The sequence below is a fragment of the Salvelinus namaycush genome, chromosome 27 (assembly GCF_016432855.1).
Source record: "Salvelinus namaycush isolate Seneca chromosome 27, SaNama_1.0, whole genome shotgun sequence".
NCBI classification, from domain to species: Eukaryota; Metazoa; Chordata; class Actinopteri; order Salmoniformes; family Salmonidae; genus Salvelinus; species Salvelinus namaycush.
Window position 1 is genome coordinate 36,095,273 of NC_052333.1, and position 13,210 is coordinate 36,108,482.

General features: G+C 44.3%; 1 protein-coding gene across 1 annotated transcript in view; it reads right to left on the reverse strand.

The window, feature by feature from the left end:
• LOC120022718 (plectin-like) overlaps nt 1-13,210 on the reverse strand; it is a 51,952-nt gene that overhangs the window by 27,209 nt on the left and 11,533 nt on the right. The window contains exons 3-8 of the mRNA XM_038966703.1: nt 12,950-13,039; nt 11,247-11,324; nt 10,434-10,526; nt 4,059-4,225; nt 806-921; nt 573-679 (exon numbers count right to left, since the gene is read on the reverse strand). Coding sequence (XP_038822631.1) covers nt 573-679; nt 806-921; nt 4,059-4,225; nt 10,434-10,526; nt 11,247-11,324; nt 12,950-13,039 — 651 coding nt within the window. The remainder of the gene's footprint in view (nt 1-572; nt 680-805; nt 922-4,058; nt 4,226-10,433; nt 10,527-11,246; nt 11,325-12,949; nt 13,040-13,210) is intronic.

Here is a 13,210-nt window from a genome sequence, read left to right on the forward strand (position 1 = left end):
ACACAATGCCACAGATGTCTCAAGTTTTGAGGGATCCTGCAATTGGCATGCTGACTGCAGGAATGTCCAACAGAGCTGTTGCCAGAGAATTGAATGTTCATTAGCTGGGCCTGGCTCCCAGTGGGTGGACCTGGCTCCCAAGTGGGTGGGCTTATGCCCAACCATAGATTAGGGCTTAATGAATTTATTTCAATTGACTGATTTCCTTCTAGGAACTGTAACAAAAAAATCATTGAAATTGTTACATGTTGCATTTATATGTTTTGTTCAATATAAAACAAATCCGTGAGTCTCCATACCAGTGCATTAAAAATCACTCCACTGGTCAAACATGGTGTTGGGTGAAGTTCCCTCTAGATGCTGATCTTGGTTCAGTTTTGCATTTCCCCCACTATTGGTCAATGTTAGAATTGGGGAAGGGGAAGCTGATCCTATACCTGTACATAAGGGGAAATTCCCTCTGGAGCGTCAAAGACATCTTAAAGTTTGGGAAGATGTGACCTCATAGGTGAGACCAGGAAGAAGCCCCTTAGTGTTGATGACCTATACGGTTCCAAGAAGACAACACTCACATTGGCTTTCACCCCATCCTGGACGTCAGGTACACGGGGCATGACGTCATACAGGGAGGACACGTATGTGATGATGGACTTCTCGTCTGGGTGTGGCACATCCACATCTTAATAGAGGGGAGACGACGAGCATCAGTTAAAAACAGATTTTTTTATAAGCTAAATGCAAGTATTCATACAAATATCTGCAAATAGTATTGACAGTAATGGAGAAAACAATACTCGCACGTTACCTTCTGGGTCGAGCAGCCGAGTGACTCCCAGGTCTCTCTCTGCCACACTGAAGGCCTGCTCCAGGTTCTCTACAGGTGTCTGTCGGTACACCTTACTCATGTCAATCAGAGTAGGCCTGGGGACAGAACATAGAGAAGACTGTTCAAACTATGAAATTGAATCTCAGATACTGTATTTTCTTATAGAATATAGTGCAAATGGATGTATTATATTCATCTTTGCAACCCCCGAAACATTTAGGTAAAACCATTAAATAAGAGTTCATTTTCTAAAACCCTTTTTTTTTGTTGCAGATAATAATTTGTAGACTGCAAATTGACCGCAAGAAACTCAAACAGATATAATATTTGACTAAAACATAACCATTTCAAACATTGCTGACATATGTATATGATCACGTGTCGCTCTATTATGCATGTGAAAACTTGTGAACAGATTTCCAAAATTAAAAACACTTGATTTCCTGGTGTTTTTAGTCTTTTATGTCCAACAATGAAGAAGAAAAAAATAAATTGGGGAACCCTGCTGAAGGCAGTTTAATCATGATGGAATTGCCTACATTAGATCCTGGTCGACATGCCTCTCTCAGAGGAATGTGAATACAGACAGGAGGAGGGCAGGAAAAAACAAGAGCTCCTACCAACCAGTAACTTAGAAATTCCCCCACCGTTTCATGCACAAAACATGCAAGTAATTCCATGTACACTGCCAATAAAAGTAATTGCAGTCAAATAACATGCAGATACAAGCTTTGACTGCTTGGAATGAGCACAGGGCACCTCATATTTGCCAAGGTATTTAGTCTGGCATGGTTAGACAAAATACAGGGGTTTTGTAAACAAATTATAAAAAGGCATAAATTGCATACATTTTTATATTGCCTATTAGAAATGAACTAATGTCTAGAAGTAGAAAAAAAAAGGAAACGGCTATCAAAGTGAATCCCAACCACCACCTTAATGAAAAAAATCACATAAACCCTCCATACCCTTTCACAACTCTTTGCACATTGTAGTCTCCATGGCCAGTGGGCTGGTGCGCCATACCAGATTGTCTGTAGGAGTGTCTGTCCCTGCTCAGGTGCACTATGCGAGGTTCTGACCCTGACCCAGACTCCTGCTCCCCATTCTGGGAGCCTCGGCTGGAGGAGGACTTCCCCGGGCTCTGGGACCCCTGACCCGAGTCAAAGGAGCTGCTCTCAGCTGGGATGTCCTCACACAGCATGACCACCCGGTCCTCCAGGTCACTGACGGAGCCCTGGGTGCTGCTGGAGGTGCTGTTCAACCGTCTCTTGGAGGAGCGGAACTTCTTCTTCAGACTGTGCATCATGGTGAGGGTGTGTGTGGGTGTCCTCAACTGCAAACAGTGTTCAAAAACTCTCCTCTTGCAGTTTTTCCTTACAGTCTTACAAATCCATCCGCGTATGAGACTGGGACTGATGTTTTTAAGATTTTACAAGGTTCATGATGCATTCTCACCCTCCAGATACAATTAAATAGACGTTCATACTGTAGCGGCAGTCACTCCCCAAAACACAACTATCGTTCAAGCTTTCCAGTCCTTTTTCAGTTCAGTGTCTCATGTATCCACATTGCCTTTGATTTAGCATCCGCTTTCCACAGCTAGATAACGTGCAAGCCTTGAGCGTCGACGGTCATAGATTTGAGAGATGACTTTCTCATGCTTTTCCCCAAATTCAATTTGTTGTGTGTGAGCCCAGACTACTTTGTTGATTTGTCGTTCTGCAGTGTGTTTCTGTCTTGCTCTTGGTCTGTGTGGAGTGTGTATGGCAGACACACCTGAGACACCTGGGCGTACCTGAGCTGTGCTGCTATCTGCCGAGACTTAAAAGCACAGCCCCTGTGGGCGTCTTATTTTCAAACTCATGGGTCACAATCCTCTCTCTTTCCATGCAACTAAATACTACCTCAAAGCTGCCTCGCCACCACCTGTGCCTTTCTCCTGAGTCGTGTGTGTGTGTGTATGTGTGAGCCTACAGGGTGTGTTTATACAGTACGTGCAAACATGAAAAGTCTGTTGTAAAAATCTACCCTGACCTCTTATGCTATTATTTTTTACACAGGCATTCATGTGTGACCTGTTGGACTTGCCCCATGCCTCTATGGATGACTGAGGAAGATCTTCCACCCAGAACTGTCAACAGGCTAACTGAAATGCTTGGTTTTGTTGTTTTAAGGGAGACTTTGAGATTCTTGCTGTAATAAAAAGCGCTATACAAATTCAATCTGTTATCATCATTATTAAATACACTGAGTGTACAAAATATTAAGAACACCGTGCTAATATTGAGTTGCACCCCTTTTACCCTCAGAACAGCCTCAATTAATCGGGCCATGGATTACACAAGGTGTCGAAAGGGTTCCACAGGGATGCTGGCCCATGTTGACTCCAATGCCTCCCACAGTTGTGTCAAGTTGGCTGGATGTCCTTTGGGTGGTGGACCATTCTTGATACACACGGGAAACTGTTGAGCGTGAAAAACCCAACAGCATTGCAGTTCTTGACACGAACCGGTGCGCCTGGCACCTACTACCATAACCCGTTCAAAGGCACGTAAATATTTTGTCTTGCCCGCTCACCCTCTGAATGGTACACATACACAATCCATGTCTCAATTGTCTCAAGGCTTAAAATTCCTTCTTTAACCCGTCTCCTACCCTTCATCTACACATGGATTTAACAAGTGACATCAAAAAGGGATAATAGCTTTCACCTGGTCAGTCTATATCACGGAAAGAGCAGGTGTTCATAATGTTTTGTACACTCAGTGTATTATTGCTATGTGCTTGAATGCATACCTGGACATGCGTTGCTACAGCAAATAAAATGTTTTCATCAATGAAACTGCTTCCAGATAAGATAATGAGAAGTAATGTTTGACTTTGATTGACCGACTGATTGCATAACTATCTGAAGAGGTCCGCCTTTCTGCAGTGTGACAGTGAATATGAATTTCACATTCCTGTCTTTGTATACACAGTAATACATGTCAAATGTAACATGTAGGTGGAGCCTTACAAGGAGCACAGGGGTTCACTATGTCCCAAGGACGTATATTATAGCAGGTCCAGGCAATCGCATGTAATCACAAAGCGGTTAGGCATAGCTTAAAAAATGTGTTCTTGGATGTCCATGTATCCCCCCTGGCACAACCTCCCCCTGTGACACTCACAATGTCCTCAAGTCCCAGTCAGATCACCTCAATACTACTCCTTCAAGGATGCATCTCACCTGTGTTTGTGTACTACAGCGTTGAAGAGCTTGCCGTCCCTCCAGCTGGTGGTGAAGTTGTCACAGCGCATCCCGTGGTATCCCTCCACCATGCGCTGGGACCACAGCAGCAGCTTCTCCTTGGCCGTCATGTCGTCTGACTGGCCATTCACCTGGATGTCGGAGATCTGGGGGCGGGGGGGGGGGTATTGGTGAGGCAGGAAGTGTTCTTTAATCATGGTCCTGAGGATCCATAGGGTATACAGGCTTTTGTTCAATTCTAGTAGTACTAACACATCTTTATTTTTTTGTTGTTTAACCTTTATTTAACTAGGCAAGTCAGTTAAGAACAAATTCATATTTACAATGACGGCCTACCCCGGCCAAACCTTAACTTGGACGATGCTGGGCCAATTGTGCACCGCCTTATGGGACTCCCAATCACGGCCTGTTGTGATACAGCCTGGAACTGATTTAACTAATTTGATGATTAGTTAATTATTTGAATCAGGTGTGTTAGAACTGAGCTTGAACAAAAGCTTGCACACCTTGTAGGTCCCCAGGACTGAATAACAGTGTTATAGATGGTTCAAGGTGTGGTGGACTGGAAAAAAGGCTGGCAAAAAGGGTTATGGTCTGTGGATAAAGGGAACATAACGGAAGAGAACTCTGCGTGCTTTGGTATAATCATAATGCATTGATTTCAAGTTCAAAGGCAGGGAAACCTGTTTCCAATAAGCAACGTGACTTGATCCAGGCTTAAGATGACTCACGTTTTCAACCTCAATAACCAACAGTCAGATGCAAAATGCATATGAAATCTATTGCGGTTTGCGGCTGTGAAAACACCCCAAACAGCTTTATGTTCCCGGTTGCAGAATCCAAGATGTGAGAGTAAAAACATCCATGGGGCACAGCATTTAATAAGGTGCAGTGAATTCCTGCAGCGAATTCTCGTTTAAACGAAGTTGGAAGATAAAGCTACGAGTCACAGGTACATCCTTGAGAATCTCTCAGCAGTCTAATTCCCTCTGGAGAGAGAGATGATAACTACTGCATCTACAGGAAGCTTCAACAACACTGAGGTAACTTCAGATAAATGGTGGAGCTGTGTTCACTTAAGTGTTTTGTTGCTGTTACGCAATGCTCAATACTACATGTGCATTGCACACTGTGTTTGTTCCATGCAGTGTTAAATAATGAACGTATTGCCTTGCTAGAGATACAATGCATAACCCAAACCCCTCTCAACCACCAAAAATAAAACAATAACCAAATAAAAAATGGATGATCCATGGAGTAGTGGTTACTTTTAGTCATAAAAAGGACACTTTATAGAACCTTATTGGAACAAGAAAGATTGCTTTATGACCAATGTGACACTTTCAATGTTTGGCCGGTGGTGGAACACTGTCAGTGGTTCTAATATCACTTTCAGGCTTTTTTGAAGGAAAGGGTGGAGAGAGGAAAAATGTAGACCTTACCATCCCTCTCCCTTCTTCTCTGTAGTGGGGGAACCACACTTCTATGTTGGTACTCATGATGTGACTCACACACACCACACGGAAACATCAATTCGCCTTTATGAGAATCTATAGAGATTCCTGCTTCCTTCCACTTCATCAAGTCATCCAACCGTAAACAAAAGGATAATCAGGTTGTGCCTATGGGCCTAAGTAGTGAACTACATAGGGAATAGGGTGCCATTTAGGACGAAGTCAGATTCCTCTCATCAAAAAAAAAGTATAGCCAATGGTGGGACTCGTTGAAATGCTTATATCCGCTACCTGCCACACCCAACTCTCTTTCCTGCCTCCCCACGGGAAACACTGAGTCACCCTGGAGTGGACGGAATTCCACATGATGGTAATCCCAGTACGACCAGTATATCCATTATAGAATCAAAGAATCTCCGTGCCCTTCTGCTAAACAAATAACCAAATACTCCCAGCATCTCCCATTTGGGGAGAAATAATTTCCATCCTTTATTGAGTTATATTGAGGATGAAAACCTCACATGGTATGAGAGTTTCAATATGTTTTTTTTTTCGATATTTAGTCTGAAATTCTTCAGACATATGGGAATAATGAGTAGCAGAGTTGTGTATAGAAATCGGGTGCCAAATGCCAAAAGAGGACGATTTTTTTTGAATAATTTAATTGGACTCATATCTGCTCTATCAACAGACGTGGTGGGCTTGGAGTTGATTAGTTGGCCTAGAAAAGTCATAATGTACTACTGTAGCTTTCCCTACTACTGCAGGCAAGGATCAGAAATGATCCTTCCAGGTGAAATATACACTACATGGTAAAAAGTATGGAGACACCCCTTCAAATGAGTGGATTCAGCTTTGTAAGCTACACCTGTTGCTGACAGGTGTATAGAATCGAGCACACATTCACGCAATCTCCATAGACAAACATTAGCAGTATAATGGCCTTACTGAAGAGCTCAGTGACTTTCAATGTGGCAATGTAATAGGATGCCACTTTTCCAACAAGTCAGTTCATCACATTTCTGCCCTGCCTGAGCTGCCCAGGTCAACTGTAAGTGCTGCTATTGTGAAGTGGAAATGTCTAGGAGCATGAAACAGCTCAGCTGCGAAGTGGTAGGCCACACAAGCTCACAGAATGGGACCGCCGAGTGCTGAAGCGCGTAGCGCGCAAACAATGTCTGTCCTTGGTTGCAACACACACTACTGAGTTCCAAATAGCCTCAGGAAGCAGTGTCAGCACAAGAACTGTTCGTCGGGAGCTTCAGGAAATAGGTTTCCATGGACCAGCAGCCGCACACAAGCCTAAGATCACCATGCGCAATGCCAAGTATCGGCTGGAGTGGTGTAAAGCTCCCGCCATTGGACTCTGGAGCAGTGGAAATACCTCGTCTGGGGTGATGAATCACGCTTCACCATCTGGCAGTCTGACGGACTAATATGGGTTTGGCGGATGCCAGGAGAACGCTGCCTGCCCGAATGCAGTGCAGACTGTAAAGATTGGTGGAGGAGGAATAATGGTCTGGGGCTGTTTTTCATGGTTCAGGCTGGGCCCCTTAGTTCCATTGAAGGGAAATATTAACAATACAGTATAGAAAGTATTCAGACACCTTGACTTTTTCCACATTTTGTTAAGTTACAGCCTTATTCTAAAATAGAATAATAATTGTTTTCCCCCCTCATCAGTCTACACACAATACCCCATAATGACAAAGCAAAAACAGGTTTTTAGAAATTGTTGCAAATTTATAAGAAATTTCAAAATGAAATACCTTACATAAGTATTCAGAGGACTCTGAATACTTTCCGAATGCACAGTACAATGACATTCAAGACGATTCTGTGCTTCCAACTTTGTGGCAACAGTTTGGAGAAGCCCCTTTCCTGTTTCAGCATGACAATACCCCCGTGCACAAAGCAAGGTTCAAACAGAAATGGTTTGAAGAGATTGGTGTGGAAGAACTTGACTGGCCTGCACTGAGCCTTGAACTCAACTCCATTGAACATCTTTGGGATGAATTTTCCATCTACGTAATATTGCAAAAATCAGAAACTTTCTGTCCAAAAACGATGCAGAAAAATGTATCCATGCTTTTGTTACCTCTAAACTCAGCAAAAAAAGAAACATCCTCTCACTGTCAACTGCATTTATATTCAGGAAACTTAATATTTGTATGAACATAACAAGATTCAATAACTGAGACATAAACTGAACAACTTCCACAGACATGTGACTAACAGAAATTGAATAATGTGTCCCTGAACAAAGGGGGGGGGGGGGGGTCAAAAGTAACAGTCAGTATCTGGTGTGGCCACCAGCTGCATTAAGTACTACAGTGCATCTCCTCCTCATGGACTGCATCAGATTTGCCAGTTCTTGCTGTGAGATGTTACCCCACTCTTCCACCAAGGCACCTGCAAGTCCCAGGACATTTCTGGGGGAATGGCCCAAACCCTCACCCTCCGATCCAACAGGTCCCAGACGTGATCAATGGGATTGAGATCCGGGCTCTTCGCTGGCCATGGCAGAACACTGACATTCCTGTCTTGCAGGAAATTACGCACAGAACGAGCAGTATGGCTGGTGGCATTGTCATGCTGGAGGGTCATGTCAGGATGAGCCTGCAGGAAGGGTACCACATGAGGGAGGAGGATGTCTTCCCTGTAACGCACATCGTTGAGATTGCCTGCAATGACAACAAGCTCAGTCCGATGATGCTGTGACACACCGCCCTAGACCATGACGGACCCTCCACCTCCAAATCGATCCTGCTCCAGAGTACAAGCCTCGGTGTAACGCTCATTCCTTCGACGATAAACGCGAATCCGACCATTACCCCTGGTGAGACAAAACCGCGACTCGTCAGTGAAGAGCACTTTTTGCCAGTCCTGTCTTGTCTGGTCCAACGACGGTGGGTTTTTGCCCATAGGCGACGTTGTTGCCGGGGATGTCTGGTGAGGACCTGCCTTACAACAGGCCTACAAGCCCTCAGACCATCCTCTCTCAGCCTATTGCGGACAGTCTGAGCACTGATGGAGGGATTGTGCGTTCCTGGTGTAACTCGGGCAGTTGTTGTTGCCATCCTGTACCTGTCCCGCAGGTGTGATGTTCGGATGTGCCGATCCTGTGCAGGTGTTGTTACATGTGGTCTGCCACTGTGAGGACCATCAGCTGTCCGTCCTGTCTGCCTGTAGCACTGTCTTAGGCGTCTCACAGTACAGACATTGCAATTTATTGCCCTGGCCACATCTGCAGTCCTCATGCCTCCTTGCAGCATTCCTAAGGCACCTTCACACAGATGAGGGAACCTGGGCATCTTTCTTCTGGTGTTTTCAGAGTCAGTAGAAAGTCCTCTTTAGTGTCCTAAGTTTCCATAACAGTGACCTTAATTGCCTACCGTCTGTAAGCTGTTAGTGTCTTCACGACCGTTCCACAGTTGCATGTTCATTAATTGTTTATGGTTCATTGAACAAGCATGGGAAACAGTGTTAACTTTCCATTGAAGATCTATGAAGTTATACGGATTTATACGAATTATCTTTGAAAGACAGGGTCCTGACAAAGGGACGTTTCTTTTTTTGCTGAGTTTAGATTAGACTACTGCAATGCTCTACTTTCCGGCTACCTGGATAAAGCACTGAATACACTTCAGTTAGTGCTAAACACGGCTGCTCGAATTTTGACTAGAACCCCAAAATTTGATCATATTGCTCCAGTGCTAGCCTCTCTACACTGGCTTCCTGTAAAGGCTAGGGCTGATTTCAAGGTTTTACTGATAACCTACAAAGCGTTACATGGGCTTGCTCCTACCTATCTTTCCGATTTGGTCCTGCCGTACATACTTACACGTACGCTACGGTCACATGACGCAGGCCTCCTTATTGTCCCTAGAATTTCTAAGCAAACAGCTGGAGGCAGGGCTTTCTCACATAGAACTCCATTTTTATGGAATGATCTGCCTGAGAGACACAGACTCGATCTCAACCTTTAAGTCTTTATTGAAGACTCATCTCTTCAGTAGTATGATTAAGTGTAGTCTGGCCCAGGGGTGTGAAGGTGAACGGAAAGGCACTGGAGCATCGGACCACCCTTGCTGTCTCTGCCTGGCCGGTTCCCCTCTCTCCACTGGGATTCTCTGCCTCTAACCCTATTACGGGGGCTGAGTCACTGGCTTAACTGGTGCTCTTCCATGCCATCCCTAGGAGGGATGCGTCACTTGAGTGGGTTGAGTCTCTGACGTGATCTTCCTGTTTGGGTTTGCGCCTCCCTCGGGTTCGTGCCGTGGGGCAGTTCTTCGTGGGCTATACTCGACCTTGTCTCAGGGTAGTAAGTTGGTGGTTGAAGTTATCCCTCTAGTGGTGTGGGGGCTGTGCTTGGAAAAGTGGGTGGGGTTATATCCTGCCTGTCTGGGGGTATAGTCGGACGGGGCCACAGTGTCTCCCGACCCCTCCTGTTTCAGACTCCCGTATCTATGCTGCAATAGTTTGTGTCGGGGGGCTTGGGTCAGTATGTTATATCTGGAGTATTTCTCCTGTCTTATCCGGTGTCCTGTGTGAATTTAAGTACGCTCTCTCTAATTCTCTCTTTCTCTCTTTCTTTCTCTCGGAGGACCTGAGCCCTAGGATCATGCCTCAGGACTACCTGGCCTGATGACTCCTTGCTGTCCCCAGTCCACCTGGTCATGCTGCTGCTCCAGTTTCAACTATTCTGCCCGCGGCTATGGAACCCTGACCTGTTCACGGGACGTGCTACCTTGTAGTAGTGTAACAAACAGGTTACACTACATAGGATATTTTACCTAGATATATTTTACCTAGATCACATCACCCTGGCCTAGGCCTATCATTTGAATAATAATAAACATATTGGTTTGTTTTATGTTATGAGTGAAGCATGACATACCTGGAAGTGAAGGATGATGGTCCATATCAGGCCCAGGGTCAGCTTGGGGTTTCCATCAGCGATGTCATCATTTCTGATGTTGACCAGTTTGACCTGTCACGAATGGGACACAAGTATGTACAACCATCTTATAGAAAATTGGCCCTCTGGATTAATTTATATCTAAATGGTTAGCTAATGAATTATAAGGCAGAGGTGTGGACTCGAGTCACATGACTTGGACTCGAGTCAGACTGGAGTCACAAATATGATGACTTGCAACTCGACTTTGACTTTAACACCAATGACTCGTGACTTGACTTGGACTTGAGCCTTATGACTCGACCTGACTTGATACCCTCCCCAAGCCCAAATATGAAAAATTATGGTCTTTCTCATGGCTACCCATGTATTTCCATGGAAATATAACGTTTATTTGGAAAGTAATAAATAAATAGATATTTTTAAAAGCATTCATGATTTGTGTAAATGTAATATACTAACTATTACTCTTGCTAAAAATATGAAATGGTATTACATTTGGTGAAGAGCACATTATGACTTGTTCAGGACTCGAAACTCAAAGTTTAGGACTTGAGACTTGACGGTCTTGACTTGAGACTTGACTCGGACTTGCATGTCTTGACTTGGGACTTGACTTGGGACTTGAGTGCTACGACTTGAGACTTACTTGTGACTTGTAAAACAATGACTTGGTCCCACCTCTGTTATAAGGTATTGGGACTGTTCGATTACATTAGAAGAATCAGTGAGAAGTTATTTTTTTACTTAAAAAACATAGATATATTGATCCATTTAATCATCACACTGTACCTGTCTGTGTTTGAGGAAGTCCAGTGCGATCTGTACATTCTGCAGTTTGTGGAAGCGCATGCGCCCCTTCTCCCTGGGCTGTGAGATGTGAGAAGAGATTGAACTTTAGAGGGAGACGAAAACACACATAGAGTACCAATAGGACAGGGAAGCGCAGGCCCCATGACTGGAGACAAGGTATTTCTGACTGAGAAAACATTTTATATGGATTACAAGCAGCACTCTTGGTCCTATATATATATATTTTTTTTTTGCAGAAAAATTATACCTAAATGACATTATCACACTTTGATCTACAACACAATCCATTCTTACCAAGCAGATACCTGGAGCCAAGCAGCAGTGATTCGAGTCTTTATGCTTCTCAATCTCTAGATAATGGTCAAGTGTTCAGGAGACATATCTGGTCCACCATTACATGCATAGGTGCAGCAAGTCACAAACTCTCAGCCAATCACAAGCTCATCTACCATTACAGGTCGATCTCTTATTGGCTTGCAGTGATGTCACACTGGCTTCGGTTTACAGTAAGTTGGGTCAAATGACCGGATGCCTGCATCTCGTTCTGAGACCTCAGACTAATATGCTTAGACGTGGACGGAACTAGCAGACTGAATATTAAATTATCTAGTGCTGAAACTGAAGGAAATATCCCAGCTTCATTCATCATGTTTCTAATAAGTAACTAAAGATGGCTAAATGCCTTCTAAGGCTCCTACTCCACTCACATAGGTTATCAAAGCACAATGACTCGGCACTACCAGTAATTTACCACACAATATCCCCAAATCCATGGGAAACCACAAAAAAGATAATCTTACATCTGCATTCCCTACTCAATGACCCAAATGGCACCCTATGCCCTATACAGTGTACTACTTATGAACATGACCCATAGGGTTCTGGTTAAAAAAATAGGGCATTATGTAGGGAATAGGGTGCAATTTGGGACACATCCCAAGTCTCTGAAAGCTCTTCAGCAGATGGAAGAGGACGACGACGCTGCGGACACAGAGACAAGGAGGTGACATCAACATGCACAACCCGGCAGCCACCTGGGGGAGTGACAGACGGCACGCCCGAGGAGGCGCTATACAGTCCAGGCCCACTCACCAACCGCGAGTTCCTGACAACGTCGCGCTCCCTCGGCTATCACAGCAAGACCATAGCAAGAGAAGAGGCAGAAGCAAAGGGGGCAAAGGGCAGGGCAAGAAAGGAATTAGAAAAGGAAAAACAGGGGTCAAACAAGTGCAAAAAGGTTAGAGAAGCAAATTATGAAATTTGTGTTAAATTAATGCTATGAGAAATTACTTATAAAATGCATTATTACCAAAAACAACTTCAAATCAGTGCCATGGATAGGTTAAGTCAAATCGTGAGGCACTCTTAAGCATGTACTGTATTGTTTGTGGACTACTGTATCCCCGCAAGTTTCAACACATGCAAGAAGGTGGTGAAAACAAAACCTACCAGCCCAGGTTGTGTATTACATGTGACATCAAGTTTGGGAAAGATTACAAAAGATCTAATGCATCATCCTGACTAATTAAAATAGTATAGTATAATGGACTGAAAAGCAACTAATGTGAGTAGGATGGGGGGAAAAAGGACAGAAGGAAATGAGAGGTTAGGATGGAAGGTTGCAGCAGAAACTGGAAGGTCCTTCTCCTTCCAGTCAGAGGGCAAAGGTTACAGGGACTCACCAGTGTCTCTCCAGAGAGCACCTCCAGCAGGGAGATGAGGTTGTGTCCATCTCTGAGGTCCTCGTACAGGTCAGTGATATGCCGCTGGGCCTGTGGGGGGGGGGGGGGGGGGTCGAGAGAGACAGTTAGAGACTGTTCACAGAGAGACACAGTGGATTCATTATGGTTCAATGTACTTGAAGGGTTTCTCTGTTATCTATAAGCTGATCAGCTGTGAGGATGAGGAATGAACACTGCTTACGTACTGTAAATACTCGTGAT